Source organism: Lissotriton vulgaris, chromosome 1_1 (assembly GCF_964263255.1).
Source record: "Lissotriton vulgaris chromosome 1_1, aLisVul1.2, whole genome shotgun sequence".
NCBI lineage: Eukaryota > Metazoa > Chordata > Amphibia > Caudata > Salamandridae > Lissotriton > Lissotriton vulgaris.
In genome coordinates, this window is record NC_141685.1 from 1,054,714,450 (window position 1) to 1,054,735,310 (window position 20,861).

Here is a 20,861-nt window from a genome sequence, read left to right on the forward strand (position 1 = left end):
GAGGAGGCGTTGTCCAGGGGCTCAGGTGCAGCCATGAAAGAGGCAGACAAGGTGGTTTCTAAGAAGCAGGCTAGGAGATGATTAAAGCCGAGATGCATGCCTGAATGCTGACAATGACATGGCTGCTTCATTAGGTGCATACGTATAATTAAGCAGGCATGAAAGTTTACATCCTTGGGTGATAACTGCATATTAGAACACTGAATTTCTCATCATCCATCTGGACAGGATGGAACATTACTGGGTTTGTTACCAAATATTGCCTTTAAAAGAAGAAGCCAAGATAGAGAATTTCATCTCCCGTCACCCATCAGCACAGGAAATGACCTCATAGCATCCTGCACTCTTCCACCCTCTCAAGACCTACTTAATGGCAGATGCAACACAGACACAAGCAGCAGGTGTGCCACTGGCATGCCAAAGGCACACCACAGGCAAGCCTGTCTGTCCCATCCACACCTGGTCTGTACCCAGCGCCAGCAACCCTTGTTTGATCACTGCGCAGTGGTACTCTGCAGCACTCCTTAGGACGCTATACCCCAGATGCCATTCTCCCAACTGCTGCTGTGCCTCACATCATGGTAGGAGCTTTCACCTGCACCCACTGCCGGTTCTCTAGCAACAACCCACCCACACCCCCTACACAAATACTAACAATGTCCTCAACACCCCCTCCCAACACACACCAACACTAGCAACGCCTAAATCCCTACCCTCTCCTACAACCCAGGCCCCAGCAGTCCCGCACATCAACACCCACCCACATACATGCTTCTCAACACACGATCACTCAACAAATGTACAACCGAAATATAGAAACTTCTGAGCAGTGAAGCACCCAACATCCTCTTCATCACAGAGACCTTGCTTAACCCTTCATCGGCTATCCACATCGCCATGGCAATGTGAGCGGGCTATGAGATCCCTTGACAGGATCACCTTCACAAGCCAGGAGGAGGACTCACTTTCATCAATCCAGAAAACATTCAACGTCCACAGAGAACACCGCCCTATTCATGAAACACCTGCACACTGGATGCGAGCCAGCTGCCTGAAGTTCAGCTCTGACAAGACGAAAGTACTGGTCTTCTGCAACAAGACTTCCCCTTGGGACTCCACCTGGTAGCCTTTGGAGCTAAGACCAACACTACACCCACAGATCACACAAGAAATCTAGGGATCATCCTAGTCGACAAGCCCAAGATGAAGGCTCAAGTCAATGCTGTGTGCACCTCCTGCTTCGACATTCTATGAATGCTGCAAAAGATCTTCAAATGGTTGCCTCAGAACAGCAGGCTGATCATCATGCAAACATTCATCACCAGCAGGCTGGAAAACAGCAACACTCTATACGCCGGAATCTCTAAAGGACTCATTTACAGACTCCAAAATATCCCAAAAATTGCTGCAAGACTCATACTCAACCTCCCACACTGCACCCACATCACACCATACCTCCGGAAGCTTCACTAGCTCCTCATCCACAAGCACAGCCAATTCAAACTTCTCACACACACATACAAATCCCTACACAGCAGAATACCTGAGTTGCCACATACACTTTCACCAACCCACCAGACACCTACTATCTGCCTCACTCTCACTTATTCCTCACACAAGCAAAACTGGAGGACGTCCATTTTCCTACATTGTACCCAAGACAAGAAACCGCCTCCAGCAACACATCAGAGCCCCATCTCACTTCCTGAGTTCCACAAGAAGCTTCAGACCTGGCTCTTCGTATAAGCATCTTGGGGACCAGACATCTATACACCGGCCCAGGCCCCTGTATACTCTCTAGAATGATTAGTGCGCTATACAACTCGACAGAACATAACATAACCAAGATGCAGAAAGGGTGACTTGAATCTTTGAAAGGTACTATGAACTTTGTATTGATGTACAAGAATTGTGCAGGGATTTTTATTACTCAAGATAAAATAGCCTTTTTTTTCTCCTAAAGCGCTTGTCACACATTCATGAAAAGATAATTTTTCCAAAAATTCAATAAGGGGGGGGGGGCCTGAATGCTGCAGACTGTCCTTGCCTTATGGAGCAATCTGTCCTGCATGACCCTCGTTTGTTGTTAGTACCCCAATTTAAATACTATCAGTCTACTAAGGTGTTTCAAAATCTAATGAATTGACCAGGACCCACCAGATTAACCAACTCCCAACCCACTTTAAAATATTTTGTTTAACTCATTGGAGTACAGATGGACCAAGTTCAAAACCGTGTCCTTATTAGATGTCCATGGGAATGGGGAGCGGAACATCCAGCCCTAACTCAGACCATATACACATAGGTATAACACAACTGTCTAATTCAGGAGACGTTACAGAAGGCCCAGAAGCAGAACAAGACTTCCTGCGAAGCACCAAACCTAATGGTGCAACATCCTGTGGCGACCTAGGACCTGAAACTGAATTCAAAACAGGAGCAAGGAGGACTGGAGGAATTCCTACATCCAAATGACAACTGGAACCTGGATGAGAGGAAGGAAGGTTTAAATAGCCAGAAGCACAAAATACCATGAGTCAAACCATGAGTCAAGCCAAGCAGGGACCCATAAGCCCATCTTCAGCTGTCTGCATATTGTCCCAGTCTATCTTCATGATTATTTTAATCAGGAGCTGTGGGCACTAAAAGTAGCCCTTAGGTGAGGGGATGGAGCCAACTCAACATTAGTTCTCCTCTGGCATCAGAAAGTCCAGTAAAGGTTTGCAAATCAGAATAACTTTGCAGCAGCTCTAATATTATGTGAATATTAATTAGGATTTGCGTTAAGTTCTCTGCAAAATAAATCTACCACTAAGCAGTTTTACCATTTGCGGCCTACAGTTTCTTGTGAATACTGTTATACTCTGTGTACCATTTCTTCCTCACTCGTGTAATCGTGCAGAGCTTTTGCAAACTCAGAGCCCTAGTGAGTGTATCATGTAAAGTGAGATTTTGTCTGAGGAATGGAGAATCTGTGTATGCCAGAGCAGTCATATTTCTTAGGGTTTAAGGGACTGTTGTTCTTTAGTTCCTACCTCGGTTACCCTGTTTCTTTTGTCCATCCACTTCCTATCATATTCCGCCTTCTTTAGTTGCTTCTGAGGAATGGAACAAAGAGATATCTCAGACAATTAGAAACTATAGTCCCTGGGCATCAAAAGGCAAATGGCGACTTGCAATAGGTATTATTAAATAATTTACTTTTGTGTGCGAGCAGCCTCGAAATTCAAGAAATCTAACACTCAAAGACAGAGTTAGCCAAGGTCAGTGTTGACTGATACTTCAAACCACAGATTCTTCACCTTGTACATATCCCCAGAAGCCAGACTGGATCCAAAAATTCAAAAAGCATTGCTCCTGCGTTTGCTCAGGAAGTAACGTGCAAAGTTGCATATAAGCACCACCCATGCACTCTGATGTCAGTTCTTTTTCTTCTACACCGTCAGACCTGAATCCGGGGCTTCACTCCTCTTTTTCTTCACTCTATGAAGTGACTTTTTCCTTCAACTTTTTCTAGCATACAAGGGAACATGTCACCCCAAAGACTACAGGGATTAAGCCTTGTAGGCACTGTTGCAAACAGATGTCTGTGACAGATCCCCACAAGGTTTGTGTGTGGTGATTGGGTTAGGTGCATTACTCCAAGGCCTGCGACTATTGCATTCATATGAATCCAAAAGAAGTCAACAGTGTGGACCCACTCTCAAAGTCGTTCATAAGGTAATTCTTCATTGATGAAGTCTTCTACATAGACACAACACCAACTTTTTGGAATGATCTTTGACCTGAGTCAGCCATTTGGAAACAACAATAGAGCGATTGGGGTAGAGTTTGCCTGACCCTATGATGAAGTCCGTTGGTACATGGACCAAAAAGAGGCCAGTGGGTTGGATACCTCACTTGATACTGGGTTAATGCCCCCCCCCCGAGCAGCTACAGAAGAAAGAAGAAAGTTTGTCTTTAGCCACTGTGATTTAGAGGGATGCTGAAGTTCTTGACCTCCACCTTCCCACTATGGAGGTAAAAAAGATATCCTCATTTAGTTCCTTCAGCCTGACCAGACACTAACCGAACCTCTCCTGCGCTTCAACCTGGTCTTCGTGTACACTGTTGGGCAGTTTGGTAAAACCTTCACTGAACTGGTAGGTCATCCGACATTATAGGCCAGCTCCAGGAGACCTTGAGGGTTTAGTGGTGCAGCCGTCCACTAGCAGAGTCAACAGTAATGCATTTCCAATGGCTCCTTCTGATAGAGAGTCCATAGAGTCAAAGAGTCCAAATATATGGAAATGTTTGGCAAGAGAATGTTCTCCTCTGCCAGTTTGGCCTTGAGGCGGGTCAACACCAGATGCTTCCTCAGACCTTACACCCACACACACTTGAGCATGGATGGTGAGATTTTACTGGCAGTCCTGGAAGACTTACAGGCTTCGTTGATCCGGATTATTCAGGATGGCCAGGATGTGGGCAAGTATGGTGCTCTGATGCCACGCATGGAAGAGAGCCAAAGGCTTCTAGGGGGACGTCCAGACATCCTTAATGGACATGCTCTTCGATGGTACCCGTCTGTATGGTGAGAAGGCTTCTTAGCCCTGGGATAGTTTAAGGTGAGCCAAGCCACAACACACTCTTTGGCACCAGTCTGATATCCCTCCAGCAGCTTCTCCTTTTTCAGGGATATGCAGGGCCTCTGCGTATCGATAGCTTCAAGCCCAACTGCACACGCAACAGGCCTCCCAGCCAATTCGAGGTTAGGGCCGTGGGCCCAACAGGCAATGACTAGGCGCTTGTAAATCCCAAATTCCCAGCCACTCTTGACAACTTCAAAATCTCTTTAGTGTGCCCTTAATGGGTCATAGCCACCCGGTAGGAGGCAGGGTCAGCCACTTCCTTCCAGGTTGGCAGAGTACTAGATCCAACAGTTGGGTCTTTCAAATTGTCCAACGTAGCTAAACCCTGATATTCATTTTTGACCCACTACACCTGCCGTCTACATCAGAGCATCTTTTGGTGGGCCATCTACCCATTTTGCGCCAAATGGTACAGACTCTTTTGGCAGCTCTTTTGGCCAAAGAAGCCACAGAGATGGTAGTGGCCTTAATAGTAGAGTTTTAATGTTATTCCAGCCTATTTCCTTGTGCCGAAGGACAGAGCCCTTCATCCTATTTTGTATCTTCACCCTGTCCACTCTTTCCTGCACAAGAAAAATTCAAAATGGTAATGCTGGCCCAGGTTCTTTCTCCCTGGATCCCTGAGATTGGATGGTGGTGTTGGTTCTACAGAAAACCCCTATTTTCACATCCCCATTCTGCAGATCCACAGGCACAAACTGATTTAAAGTAAGCCAGAGACCACTTTCAGTTTGCCGTGCCCTCTTTCTGGCTCATCTGCTCCCCTCCAGTGCTTACAGTGGTGATGGCGGTGGTGGGTGCCTGTCTTTGGAGTCCCCTACCTCGACAACTGGCTATTCAAGGCAAGTTAGCTACAGTCTATCTTAGACCACCTCCACTTGATGACGAACATCTTGATATCGTTGGGGTTCTCAATCCAGCTGCCGAAGTCACACCTGACTCCTTCTCAGCCTCCCCTTCATTTGAGCTATTCTGAATATGATTTGCTTTTGGGTATTTCCTCCGGACAAACAGGTTCAGGAAATTCAGGCCATGAGTCTGATGTTTCAGCCTCTGTCTCCTGGGTCTCAGTGAAAATGGCCTTGAGGCTTCATGGTCTGCTAGCCTCCTGCATCCTGCTCACCAACAATGGATTATGGCATATGCAGGCTCTGAAGTGAGACCTGAAGTCTCAGTGGGCCCAGCATCAGGGGAACCTGATGAATTTCTTCCAGGTGTCGGAGGAAAGTACAAAAATTCGACAGTAGTGGCTGTCTGGGAGAGGTGAAGATCAGAGGACTCTGGTCTATGGCGGAGAACAGTCTCTGCCCAATTCTGTTGGAGCTGTGAGTGATTTACATTCATGGCCATCCTGCTGACCATCGGGGAAGGCTGTTTAAGATTCTCACGGACAACACCACCGCCATGTGTTAGAGCAACAAGCAAGGTGGGGAGGAGTCTTGGATCCTGTGCCTGAGACTCTATGCTTCTGGAACTGACTGAATCATCAGGGCATTTCCCTATTTCCTTCATGGGACCTGGCAGGCTGTTTAAATGCCAGAGTGGAAGAGTTCAGCCCTTGAAGCCTAGCAGATCACAAATGGCAGTTACACCCTGAGGTGGTGCATGGCATCTTCCATTAATAGGGACTAACTTGCTTCAATCTCTTTGCCCCAGCTAAGAATGCACAGTGTAATACTTTGCGTCCTGGAGTTTCCAAGAAGGTTTTGCCTCAGAACCGCATTACACATGCAATGGAGCACAGGACTCTTCAACGCCTCTCTGACACTACCTTGCCTGCCCCGATTTCTGAAGAAGTTCAGGAATGACCAAGTAATCCTAGTTGCTCCAAATAGTGCCAGGAGAGGGTGGGAGTGGGAACTACTGGGCCTGAGCATTTGTCCTCTGATCAAGCTATCGCTTCCGGAGGATCTTCTTCTGCAGCAGCGGGGCAGGGTCCTGCACTTGTGCATTCACAACCTGCACCTCCGTGTGTGGATAGTAAATGGTGATATTTAATGTCCTTTGACCTCCCCCTGAAGCCGTTGATGGCATTCTTGCAGCTAGGCATCTTTCCACGAAATCTGTATGCTGAGTGCTGGGATAAGTTTATGGCTTGGTGTTTTATCAGCCTGACGGCCCATTGCATGCCAAACTGTCAGTTGTATGTTGTTAGTCACAGCAGGGTCATGCTGTGGGGACTGTTAAAGGTTACTTGTCTGCCCTTTCACATGTAATGGTCTGGCTGTCCTTGTTTATAATACCCACTGTGATGTGTTTTCTTAAAGGCTTGCAACCTATGTTCCTTCCAAAGCCCTTTTTGGTGCCACTCTTCCAGCTTTCTTTGCTTCACCTCGTCTCACAAAAGAGGACGAGAGACGCCATTGCTTGAACTGAAAGAGAGCCCTCAGCTTTTTTATTGATCACACCAAGGAATATCAGGAGGACAGTCAGCTCTTTATAGGATTCTCTGGTGTGAAAAAGTGCAAGGTGCTGCAGAAGCAGAAGCAGATCATCTTGCAATGGATAGTCCATTGTTTTAAGATGTGCTATCCATTTGCTAAGAAGCAGCCTTTAGAAGGGTCTCATTGTACCAGAGCTAAGGTGGCTATCACTGCATTCACATACAGAGTGCCTGTCCTGAATATCTGTCAGGAAGATAATTGGGCATCAGCACACACCTTCACAAAGCACTACTGTCTTTGACAGTCAGGTCTGCGTCGGGATGGGCATTTTGTCCAGCTGGTCCCACAAGGCATTTTGCTCTGAGCCCTCCCAAGCAACCACCACATTGGGAGTTATTCCTTTGGGAGCAATTCACAAGGTGAGGATCTGCAGTTAGAAGTATCCATCAGTAGTACAAGTTACTTACCTTTGCTAATGCTCCTTCTGGTGGAAACTCTGTCTAACTGCAGATTCCTCACCGACCTCCCACCTCTCTGTTTCATCTAAAAAGGTCCTAATTTAGAAATCTGCACGTAGATTCTTCCACTTCACAGATGGACTCCATGTCTGAGGGCGCAGACAAGCTTCTGAAAAATATGAGGTCAGCACACATGGGTGGCCCTTATATGCAGCTTTGGGTGTCACTTCCTGGAACGTAATGGAGTTGATGTGGAGGCATGCAGTGCCACCTACTGCCATGCACAAGACTGCTTTTTGAGTTTCTGGAGTCTGGCGCCTAGGCATATTCACAAACGGAGTAATCTGCGATTAAATAGAGTGTCCACCAGAAAGAGGAGTACCAAAGGTAACTTGTTAATTTTCCACACCCAAGATGTAATTAAATCTTACCACAACCCTTACTTGGATTAGGATAGTGTTCTATAGTTTTGTGATCATTCTGTTCCCCCTGCTTTTTGTATCCAGATGGTGGCCTAGAACTACATGCCACTGCATCGCTGTAGAACCACTAGAGTTGTTGGAAAACCGTTGTATTATAAGCCCTTCACTGCCCGCAGTCACTGCACCTGACCCAACCTATCTGCAACGACAGCACCAGCCCTCAGAGGCACACCTCAGGCTCCACCACCCTCTACTTGTAAGTGGTGCACCCACTCCTTCCTACCTGCAGACATTTCACTACCACATTCCTACTTGCAGAAACTTCACCAGATTAAACCGTGCAGAAACTGAACCCCTTAGGTGAGCCACACCAGCCCCCCTACCTATGGGAGCTACACCAGCTCTAACTTCAGGTGGTGCACACGCCCCCCACCTGCAGGAGTTGCACCAGTCGGCTGTCCGTCTTGCAGGAGGAGATTTCAGACAGGATCAGGTACAAAAGCCCTGGATGGAGAAAAGGAAAGGTGATTAATATCAAGGAAACAAACATTAGGCATGCATACAAGGGGAAGAGGAACAAGGGTTCAGCAAGGATCCTGAGTGCATAAGGAGAGCAAAGGTACAGGGGATGTCCTGGGGAACAGAGATTGCATGAGAGGAGAAGGGGAAGAAAGAGTTTATTAGGGAACTGAAAGGTGCAAGAAGAGAGTAGGGAAACAATGTCTACAGTAAAGAATGAAGGATGCGTAAACAGCCTTGATGATTACAACCCCGTCAGTGAAATGTCTGCTCCCCATTCCAGCACTGAGAAACAACAGGCCTGCCACCATGGTAAAGAAAAAGCCACGAATGCTGTCAGGACAGTTGCTTCTACACCAATACCGCTTGATCGCTAAGCAACCACCCCTGAGTCAGATATGTCTGGCCTGGCCAAAAAATTAAATGTACAAAATTGCACCTACACCAATGCAAGATCCACATCGAAAAATATCTGTTGATATTACATAAATTACCTCATCAAGGATGTGCATGTCTACTAGCTGTTAATAATTGAAACATGGCTAGTGGATGACCCAGCGCCAATAGTGCAAGAAGCAATATCACCAGGATGTAAAATCATCACAAGAACCTGTATAAATGGCCCCTTCACACCTTGCACCTTTACGCAATTTCCTGGCTTCTGAATCTTTATAGTGAAGCGCAACCATTACTTAATGGCATGTTGTTCTCACAGCTATACAATCATCTTCATCAGACAGCCTCTTTCGTCACTACCTTTTTCTACTCCATCTTCAATCTCACTCACTCCAACTTCGCCCTATTGGACGATTGTAACACATAGCTTAAGAAACCACGGCCTGATGTGCAAAGGTATTTTGCTAATGCAAAGGCTGCGATTTACAAAATCACATGGTTTGCAACACCAACATTGATTTTTGTTATGTAATAAACCCTTTTTCCGATTCTGTAACACTTTAACAAATCGCAAAATGGGTTTAGGAAACCATAACAAATGCTCTTTGGAAGGGCGTGTTTAGAGTGTCCCTTCCAAGTAATGGTAAGGTATGTACCAATGTTTTGTGACTGTAATCAGGTTGCAAAACATTGATATTTAACCAATTTCGCAAAGGAGGATTTAACCTATTTCCAAAGGGAAAAGCACTTTTTCTTTATGCTTGATTTTTTTTTAAACTTTCTTTATTGATGTTTATTATAACATACAAATCAATAAGCAGCACATTATGCAAATACAGAATATTACATTTTTTTTTTTTTTTTGTAAGACGTTTATTAGTGTTTAAAAGTGCAGTACATATAGCAAAGCCTACAACCCTGCGGGCCGGCTGCAAAAAAGCGGTATATCCTAAGAGTGAAGGTCTGCAGGGGAGGGTATGCTGCTACGCCCCACTTAACTCTGGCATGCTAGACTTCAGGTATTACGTTCTCATTACTTTCTTTCAGCAAATAAACAGTTCCATAAGTGACGTCTTATTTTACAATTTTTCTATAATTAAACCATGAATTCAGCAAACGAAACAGAAGAGTTCGTATCGGCGTGTCCCAATGTTCCTATCGCAGCTGCGCCGCGTCGTGCCTGTCCTGCTTGCATGGTGCCAGAAGAAGACCCCTCCAGACGGTGCAGTGTACACTGATGATGCGTCAGTGTATTGGGGGGTCAGTGGTGCGCTTGTGCAAATAATCGCGGACTTGATGGGGGACAGCTCCTGTGGGCCGCGGCGCCTCGCCGGTCGTCGACCTGGCTAGCGGCATGTGTAGCAGACAAGTGGAGTAGCCCAGCTGTCGGTGTAGCAGATGTCGCCCGCGCCTGGACTTGCTGTCGGGGGCGCGGCTAGTGGCGTCATTCCACCGTGACGTGGAAGGGTGTTATGGCTACAGCTGGGAATCAGGAGTCCGATACTAGAAACATGTGAACATATAAGGGGAAAGGGTGGGGGGGGGTGGAGTGCACTTGCGGGAGCGGTGTCAATGGCTTGGAGCTGGGGGCGAATAGTGAGGCGGCGTCTGCTGGAGAGCCCTCGTGTGGGTGGCTGACCGTGTCTGTGGCTTGCTCGCTTGAGGGTCAGTGTCCATGTCGGGGGGGGGGCGTGATGCGTGGTGCCGCCTATTGGGCTGTCGCCCCTGCGGCGCCCGCTCAGCACAGCTTTCTCTACGTGAGCCCTCTGACCGCGCCCTCCCCCTGCAGGGCCCCCAGGATGTCATCCCAGAGCTGCGCGATCAGGAACTGCCTCAAACCCGCTATCTCCTCCCGGTGTAGTGCCGTCCCCTCTGCTCTGGCCCAGTTAGTGAAGGACGCAAACCAGTGTGCTGGGGTAGGTGGTTCCCGTCTCTTCCAGTGCCTAGTGAGCAGCCGCTTGGCCGTGATGAGGCCCAGATCCCAGAACCGGGCTTGCGTTTTGTTCAGTTTAGTCCTTTTATACAACCCAAGAACGCATGCCTCCCACGTGTCAGGTAACCCCGGGCCTGTGCTGTGAGTCAGGAGTGATGTCACTTCCCCCCAGTATGTAGTCAGAGATGGGCAGTGCCAGAGCATATGTAAGATGTCCGCGCCCAGCAGGTCGCATCTGGGACAAGCGGCAGTGTTGATCGCAAAGTATTTATTTATTCTATCTGGTGTTAAGTACGCCTGGTGTAATATGTACAACTGGATGATGCGGAAGCGGGAGTTGCGGGGGACATTCACAGGGCTGGCCAGAACCAGGTTCCACTCCTTATCTGTCCAGTCCCTCCCGCAGTGGGCTGCCCATTTGTCCCTGATCTGCTGTGTGGGTTTTTGTGTGTGAATGAGAAGCGCCTGCGCCAACCAGTGGGTAATGTGTGAGCCTCTGCCCATGACATGCAGGTATTGCATTAGGTGATGCATCAGTGGCTCTTCCTGGATGTCCCCCCAGGAGTCAGTGTATGCCCGCAGCACCGACTCGTGTAGCAAGAATTGCCCTGCCGGCAGGCCCGTGCCCTCTGACAGTTCCGCAAATGGAAGCAGGGCCCCATCTGCATACAGGTCACCAGTGGTCTCTACTCCAGCTGCAGTCCAGTGTTCCAGGTTGCGTGGCGCCACCATCCCACTTCTCCGGGGGGTGCCCATCAAGGGGAGGGCAGGGGCATACGGCCTAACAATCTGCGTCAGTTTCAGGCTACGGACAAAGCATTTGCGGGCCACAGCCATGTGTAGGGGTAGAGGGCGGGGTCCCTTGGTCAATGGGTGAAACAGGGCGCACACCTGTGGGTGAGTCCATTGGTAGTTTGCGGTGGCCGTGTCATCGAGATGTGTGTCGCTAAGCCAGTACGTCACCCATTGTAGCTGTGCGGCTAGGTAGTATAGCTCCATGTTGGGAACTGCCAGCCCTCCCTCCGCAGTCGGGGAGTATAGCTTAGCCAGAGCTACGCGTGGGCGTCCCTTGTTCCAGATCAAGCCGCGAAGCATTGATTCCAGGTCGCGGAATATCCGTGAGGGGACATACAGTGGGATATTCGCAAAGTGGTAGAGTAGCCTGGGAAGCGCTATCATTTTGGATAATGCAATGCGGCTGGGCACGTTCAATGGCAAAGTCTTCCAGAAGGACACCTGGGCCCGCAATGAGGAGATAGAGCGCACCAGATTACCCTCCAGTATGTTCTGCGGGTCTCTGTAGATGTGTAGCCCGAGGTATTTGAACGTGGTTGGGTACCATGCGAGCCGAGCTCCGCCAAGGTGCACATCGCACTCCCCCAGGTCCTGGCTGAACGAGTATACTCCGGACTTGGTCCAGTTGACCCTGAGGCCCGACACCTCCTCGAAGGTCCGGAAAATGTCCGACAGCTCGGCGGGCACCGCGGTAAGGTCTCGCACGTAGAGCAGCAGGTCGTCCGCATAAAGCGAGACCGTGTGCACTCCGTCGGCCAGCGGGATCCCCCATTCCGCTCCTTTGTCCCGCAGTAGAGCCGCCAGGGGTTCAATGGCCAGAGAGAAAAGGAGGGGCGACAGGGGGCAGCCCTGTCGGGTGCCTCTGCGTACCCTAACCCTCTCCGATAGCAGCCCGCCCGTCCACACCCGGACACTGGGCCTCTGGTAGAGTAGTCCGACCATGTCTGCGAAGGCATCCCCTACTCCGAATCTATCCAATACCGCCCCCAGATACGGCCACTCCACAGAGTCAAAAGCCTTCTCCAGGTCCAAGACTAGACACCCCGATCTCGGCCAATGCGTCGTGGCCGCTTCCTGAACCCGGAAGAGGCGGCGCAGGTTGCGGGAGGTGCTCCTCGCCGGCATGAAGCCATTCTGATCCGCATGCACCAGTGTCTGGACCTCTAGGGCCAAGCGTCGAGCCAAGAGGGAGGTGAAGATTTTATAGTCGGTGTTCAGCATGGCTAACGGCCTGTAGGACCCCATGCACGTACCATCCCTGCCCGGCTTCAGTAGTGAGACCAGGTTTGCCTCATTGAGCGAGTCCGGGAGCGCCGAGTCCTCAATTGCATTGTTGTACAGTTTGAGCATCTCCGGGATCAGCGTGTCCGAACATGCCTTAAAGAATTCGGCGGGTAGGCCATCCGGGCCAGGGGACTTGCCATTGGACAGTGCGAAAATGGCTTCGCGCATTTCTTCCGGGGTGAATGGTTCCCCTAGAGCGCCTTGTTGTGCGTCCGTGAGGGAAGGCAGTGGGATGTCTACAAGGTAATCCGCAATGTAGGCCGTGGAGACCCTCAGTTGTGATTTGTATAGGGCCTGGTAGTGCCCCACAAACGCTTGGTGTATCTTGCTTTGGGTGTACACTATCTCTCCCTCAGCCGTACGGATGGCGGATACTGGCTCCGTGCGGGTCTCCTGCCTGACCAGCCAGGCCAGCAGTCTCCCGTGTTTGTCACTGTGTTGGTGCACATGCGCCGAGTGGGCCACGAAGTTAACGTGCCGCAGTCTTTCCAGCAATGCTTCATGTTCCGCTCGGGCCTCCCTCAGCTGGTCTCCCGTGCCACCCACCGCCTCCTGCTCCCAGCGGAGTAGGTCCGCTTCCACCCTGCGCAGTTCTGCCTCCAACTTTTTCTGTATGCTTCCCTGAGCGCCCAGGCAGTGTCCCCGTATCACCACCTTGAAGGCGTCCCATTCCACTCTCGGGGAGGACGCTGTGTCCGAGTTGTCAGTGAAGTATTGTGCTACGCAGGCCTGCAGGGAGTCCCTAAAGGGGGCGTCTAATAGCAAAGCAGGTTGTAGTCGCCATGTAGGAATGGGTGGGTGCGGGCGTTCCCAAGCCATGTGCAGGGTGTGGGGGTTGTGGTCCGAGTGTGTCCGGCCTAGGTATTGAGAGTCAGTAATGTGCGGCAACATTTCCGTTGACACCATGTATCTGTCAAGGCGGACGTGCAGCGCGTGCGCCCCTGAGAAATAAGAGTATACCCTAGCGTCGAGATTGTGCGCGCGCCATGCATCTTTCAGGTCCCACTGTGTCGCCCACTGTGTGAGTGCCCTCGTGGCCCCCAGGGATGATGCTTCTGGCCTGGGCGGGACTGAGCGGTCCATCACAGGGTCCAGTACCGTATTGTAGTCGCCTCCCAGTATCCATGGGATGCCGTGCCAGGGCGCCAGTTTCTCCGAAACGCATGCCAGGAAGTTTCCCTGGTCTGTTTTTGGAGCGTAAATGGACGCTAGAACTACTGGTTGCCCGTCCATGCGGCCCTTTACCAGGACATACCTCCCCTCCGGGTCTGTGTGAACTTCTGACATTGTGAAGGGAGTGCCCGGCTTCACCCACAATAGCGCCCCTCGGACAAACGAGGAGAACTCAGTGGCATACAATTGTCCCCTCCATCGTCGTCGCAGCGCAGCCACCTCCGCCCCACACAGGTGTGTTTCCTGCAGGAGTGCAACCTGCACTTGTTGCCTTTTCAGGTAGGAGTATATTTGATACCTACGCGCAGGTGTGTGCATGCCTCTGATGTTCCAGGTACACAGCTTTATCGTAGTCATTCTGGCAGTATACACTCCTCCCCAACATTTCTACTAACAGCAGCTCCACCAAGTGCTCTCACATCGGTTCCCCCAGCTCTCTCGTATCCACCCCCCACAGTACACTCAGCAAAGTTCGGGAAGACATTAGGGCGGGGAAAAACAATGAATAACAGTAACCAACAGCGGGTGAACCCCACTAAAATACCAAAAGGGCAGTGGCAAAACGGGCCACCGTCCATGCTCTCAAGTGAGAGGAACAACCTTACTTGTCTAAGGGGCAACGTGCACTAAGCACAGTCTCGGCAAGGAGGATGTGTAGTCAGTTAGGGAAATCAAGTCCCATCCCCGAGCCTTACGATACAGGGTGCTGGTGGCCACCATCTGCGCTCCGGTGCTCGGTGTCACACTGCTCGTGGGGGGGCCCCGCCTGTGTGAGTCACTGCAGGCGGGGGGCAGAGTGCCATGCAATGTGGGCCATGGGCCCCCATCAGGAGGAGTCCCCTCCCGCCCGGGCCTGCACATGGAGGTGACCAATGTTGGGTGCATGCTGAAAGACAACCCCGCCATCACCCACCCCGTCGACCACCAGTGCCGCAGGGGCATTACTCACTGTTCCAGACGTCCACTGTTCAATCGGCAGGCAGGGGGGGAGGAAGACACCCCCAGCAGTGGCGGGAGTCCGCTGCGCTTCATTGTCCAGTTGGCCTCTGCCGGCCCCCCCGCCATGGCAAACTCCGTGCAAACCTCTCCTGCGGAATCAGTGAATCAGGTCAGAGGTTTGCGGCGTGACGACAGGCAGGTCCACTGAGATCTGAGAGTTCGGGATCCCATATATGGCCTCATCTTCATCGCTGGGCACTGTCTGCTGACCGTCCTCCAGGGTCGTCTCTTGGGAGGGCGGGTTGCTCAGCTGGGAAACCCTCCGGAGTGCATCGCGTTGTTCTTGGAGCATCTGGTCCAGCGGGGGAGAGTGCCGCGACCCCTCCTCCGTTCGCTGGGACTGTTGAGTTCTGTGTCTGCGGCGGCGCCGCGGCCGGCGTGGCCTGGACCTTGTCTCGCCGCCACGCGAGTGTTTGGGTGCTGTGTCCGTGCCCCCGTCCAACCACTCACTGGCCTCCTCAGGGGTTCCGAAGAAGTAGGTGTTGTCCCCCGCTACCACTCTCAGTTTGGCAGGGAAGAGCAGGGAGTACTTGAGGCCCGCGGTGCGTAGTCTCCGCTTCACTTCCATGAAGTCATGCCTCTGGCGTTGCACCTGGATGGTATAATCAGGAAAGAACATAATTGTCGCATTGTCTATGCGTATTTTGCCCAGTCGTCTTGCTTCCCGCAGCACCGTGTCCCTGTCCCTATAATTCAGTATCCTGATGAGCAGTGGTCTCGGGTTAGCGCCGGTGGTATGGGGCCTTGTCGGCACTCGGTGTGCACGTTCCACAACGAAATGGGGTGATAGCGAGCCTTCGGGTAACAGGGTCCGAAGCCATTCTTCGACATGCTGCGCTGGGTGGTTCCCCTCCCATTTTTCAGGGACCCCCACGAGTCTGATGTTGTTGCGTCTCGCCCTCCCTTCTGCATCCTCGGCCCTGTCCTCCAGGAACTCCACTCTGTTCAGGAGATCCTGCACCTGCCTGTCTGTCTGGGTGACCCTGGGCTCAATTTCCTTCACTGCGCCTTCCAGGGTCTTGGTCCGGTCGGATAGTTTCCTGTGGTCATCTCGCAGGAGGGTCAGGTCCACAGCGACACCATCAATTTTGGACTCCAAGGAGGTTCTGGTCTGCTGGAGTGACTGTTCCATGCGTTCCACAGCTGCCAGCACGCTGTCCAGCCTCGTGGCCAATTGTTCGGCGGCCATTTTGTGCAGCAGTTTGTCAGTCTTCCTCTTTGGCGGGGCCCCACCAGTCCCGGTGCGGGTCCGCACTCCCCCGGACATGTGCAGGGGGTGTCCGTCCGGCAGATTCGTCGCCTGTGCTGCTCCGGTGGTGCCCCCGGAATCACTCCCCTCCCGGGTGGGGGGCTTGGTGGTCGGTAGCCGTCACTACGGTCGAGGCCGTCGTTGTTGCGCCCGGGGGGGGGGGGTGGGGGGGGGGAATCTGTCAGGCGGTTCTTCTCCCTACCACCCCATGGCTTCGCCTCGCCGATCCGGGTGTAGCTGAGGCCGAGGAGGCGTGCGCGGTGCGTGTGCCCGGGGGGTCCGGGCGCCTCTGTCCAGGCCGGATCCTCCCGCCACGTGTGTCTCACTATCCCCCGGGCAGCCTCCACCTCCGTGGGAGGGGGCCCACAGGCGGGCCCAGCGCTGAATGTCTCTCCGTGTGCCCCCGGTGCAAGGGGGGACGGCCGTTCCGTACCCGGCAGTGGCGTGACTCCCAGGCCGGGGGTTCAGGTCCTCAGCGTCGGGCTTGGGGACGGCCGCTCCGCGCTGACCCCTCTGCGTCTGTTGGGGTGTAGTGGGCTCACCGGGTGGCTCCGGCTGCAGTGCGGCCACCTGGGGGAGGGCCTCTGTCTATCGGGGGCTCCCGCCACCTCCCGCGCCTCTCTTGAGTCGATCCCCGCCTTCCGGCTGCTTCGGGTGTGCCAGGGGGGGGACCCGGTTATGCCTCACCTCCGTCCGGGGCAGCAGGCGTGTGGAGGCCGCGATGTGGGTGGGGGGCGTCTGTTCCCCTCTCCGTCCGGGCCCGTCACTGGTGTCCTGCAGCTATGCGGGGCGGCCTCCGGACCACCGGTGTGTGCTCCCGGCGAGGCGGTGGGCGGCCCGTGAGTTTCGGGCAGCGCGGTGCAGTCGGTCTGTTGGGGCCTGTATGCTAGGCCCAAGCCTCGGTCTCCCCTGACTGCTCCGCCGGTCAAGGGGTGCCCAGCCCCGCAGGAGGGCGGCAGGAAAGGTCGGGGTCGGCCCCGTCGGCGTCCGATGTCAAAAGTCAGCCAAATTGCTGCGATGGGCTCCGGGGGGGTCCGCTCGCAGTTTCAGGCGGCCACGATGGAATTGAACGGAGAATCGGCTCAGGGAAGGGGAGCTGATCACGGAGCTCTACCCAAGAGCGTCCGTCGCCATTGTGTGCTTAGCCATGCCCCGCAAATACAGAATATTACATGCAGTGAGAAGAAACATAACACATCATTGTACATTGTGGACCATTCAACATTACCTCGACCCGCCACCCACAACACTGCTTTTTTCTTTATGCTTGTTAAAATAAAAAGTTTTTGGGGGCGTAAGCAGTGATCCACGGGATAACTGTCAACTTGCAAACAAACAAAAAAATCATTAATATTGACGGGGTAGGTGGGATCGCAAATCTCTACAAGTGAGAATTTTGTGAACTGACATATTAGTACATAGTTGGTTTGCAAAATTCTGTTCTATTTCTAAAGGTCGGTGCGCAATTTGCTACCACTTTTTCAACATTTCAGACATTATGACCCAAATCTTCTGTCAATGAGAGTGCTTATCCCCAGATGTTTAGCACTGCACCTGATGCAGCTCATCATTTAACCATCCTGGATGAAATGCTTTTTTTTTAAAGTTTGTGTATTGGTTTTCTACAGTCATAAAAAAATGCTAACCATTGCTGTATAGCCATTTACGAACTAAGTGAGTAAACATTTTACAGTAAATACGTTGTGAATCCACCTTATCATTAGGGTTCCCAGTTTTTTTTTTTTTTTGCCATTTCCGTCTGTATTTATCCATTTTTCTTTTTTGCTAATTTTATCTGTATTTATCCATATTTATTTTGGGTTTTGTGAAAAAAATAGGCTGAAATTAGTATAATTCCACATTTATTTAACCGCTAAATATGCACTCATGCTTGAATGTCTGCCAGGTTTCAGTGTTGTGAATACTCACAGAAGATGAATCAATGCACTTATATGAAGATATGCAAATTTCAGTAGTAAAAATGATGCTATAACGTTTACACCTCAATAGTGTAATATGTTGCCAGTTAGTTCGAGGAGTACTGCAATTTACTAGCACAAACTCACGGCAAACGGGGCTGCGGGGAGGAAGATAGAAAATATTGATCCCTTATATCATTCATTAAAAATTATTTATTTCAGGGTAAATCCCCATAGAAACTTATCATTTCATACAGTCTTAATATGCAGTAAAATACATTATTATATTAAAACACATTGTCATTTTAAAATGTAGTACAAACTAGCTGATCTGTTATGCAGCTTCATATCTACACTTTAGATAAAGCAAGCATCATTTTAAAGTACAATAATTCATCTTAAGGTCTTGCCATACAAGTACGTAATGACCATGCCCAAAGGAAAAACTTTTACAATCAAAAACAATCTTTTCCAAGATGTTTGATTTCAGAATCCTCAACAACTCCCAAAAATGCCTCACACCCAAGGATCGACATAGACAAATTATCAATTTTTTCCTTGGCGTTTTAAAAGCTTGTCAGGAAAATAGTAAATGATGTTCTGTTTCCTTTAGTGTAGGACATGCTGTACAAGTATTACTTGACTCAGTATATTGTGACCATTTGACAGTAAAGGAGTTTACTGGCAAGACACATACCCTAATTGTTAAATACAAGTTATTTGCACTATATGGTACAATTCTACATATATATATGGTTTATATTTGGAGGTACATTTGTGAGCTAAGAATGTATCAGTTAGTCCTCCATCTCTCTTTTCAGAACAAAATGTTCCCATAACATACTGCCAATAATATTCCTTAATCCTTAGTCTTGAATTATTCTTGATAGCTCCAGGATTTTCCCATAATTCCCCAAAATCCAACTTCAGCAGCCAGGATTTAATGTAACTAAGCCAGGGAGTAATACAATGTTTGTCAAAATTAACAAATCAACCACTACATTTACAGTGCTAATCTACCAGCCCTTGAGTCTATATGTGTATTCATAGACAGCAAATAGATCTAAGGAGTATCAATATCTCTTTGAACCTAGCGGTGGGTGACATGGGTCCTGCATACAGTTCAAGTTGCTCATTGGAATAGAAGTGATTCGAGTCACTGTTTATGCTGAGGTACCCACTTCTAACTTATTTGGATGCCATCTGTCGTTTAGCCATTAACAACACTAGGGCAGTGAATCCTGTGAGCAATGGGAACACCCCTTTCCCCCAGCCCAACAGCACATCCTCCGGATCTGGCAGGATCACATATATGACTACTCCAGCACAACACCAGGTGCAAGAAGCCCCCCTCATAGACCCCACATCTGATACAGTTACAGTTTTCCCTGTGCCCACATTTCCACAGACCCCAAGGGATGCACTAGGCTCTGTGCAAAAATCATGAAATCAATTATGCAGAGTCTACTACTCTAACAGAATAATCCATTCTGGGAGCAACAGAAGCACCACATATCTTCAATGATCTTTTGCTTAACGTCTTCCCCCACCTGACTCTGGCCTAGGAGCAAGCAATGGTAGATTCCACGTGCACAATTTGGTAAAGGATCGAGGTAGATGTGGCTGATGACAGTTTATTTAGTGTTTTAAGGACTTCCGGCTACAGCAGAAAAGCTAAGATCTCCGATCCATAAGCCCCCCAAAGTTGATAGTATCGACAGGGTGTGAGGAGATCCCTTCTTAATATCATCAAGAGGAATCAAGCTGCTAATTTTTACATATCTTCACACCTGCCTTAGAAAAGTGGGCAATTGAGGGATCCCTGTTTTCTAGTGAGTAATCGGCAATCTTGGATGTGGGACAAAAGGGAAGTAGATAATGTCCAGACCAGCTCTCTCCTTCAGTTTATCCCAGGTGCGGGTGGTGCATCCAATCCATATCCATACTAATATAATAAAGAGAGAGCCCAAACCTTTGAGGCGGGTAATCTCAGGAACCACAGCACCAATCACAACACTCAATAAAGTGTTGGAAAGGGCAGTTGCAGCAGAAGGACATAGGCTATGCAGACGCCCACCATATACATTTAAAAGGTAAAAGAACCGTGCCAGCAAAGTAGTCCCTTGTGGGCGTGTCTGCGTTGTGCTGTGGGTGGCTGCTGGGGGCGTGACAAACGCTGGGGGCGTGACAAATGCTGGGGGCATGTGGTACGTTCCGCCCTTCATGCCATGTCTCATATTGTGTGCTAATCCCACCCTGCTCCCTTTAAATACCCCTGCACCCCATAATCATAACCCACCGATACTCCTTAAAATACCCCAACACCCTTAAACACTAACCCATCTTAACCCTATAAATATACCCTGTATCCCAAAACCCAAACCTACCCCTAAACCCTAAAAATACCCCTGTACCCCAAAACTCAAGCCTAGCCCTGAACCCTATAAATACCCCTGTACCCAAAACTACCCCTGAACCCTAAAAATACCCCAGTACCCCAAAACCCAAACCTAGCCCTGAACCCTAAAACTACCACTGTACCCCAAAACCCAAACCTACCCCTGAACCCTAAAATACCCCTGTACCCCAAACCCAAACCTAGCCCTGAACCCTAAAAAAACCCTGTATCCCAAAACCCAAACCTACCCCTGAACCCTAAAATACCCATGTACCCCAAAACTCAAACCTAGCTCTGAACT

General features: G+C 50.2%; 1 protein-coding gene across 1 annotated transcript in view; it reads right to left on the bottom strand.

Annotated features, from left to right (window-relative positions):
* Positions 1-20,861, bottom strand: part of LOC147748527 (uncharacterized) — a 567,546-nt gene that overhangs the window by 274,659 nt on the left and 272,026 nt on the right. The window contains exons 7-8 of the mRNA XM_086936452.1: positions 8,329-8,399; positions 3,036-3,098 (exon numbers count right to left, since the gene is read on the bottom strand). Coding sequence (XP_086792578.1) covers positions 3,036-3,098; positions 8,329-8,399 — 134 coding nt within the window. The remainder of the gene's footprint in view (positions 1-3,035; positions 3,099-8,328; positions 8,400-20,861) is intronic.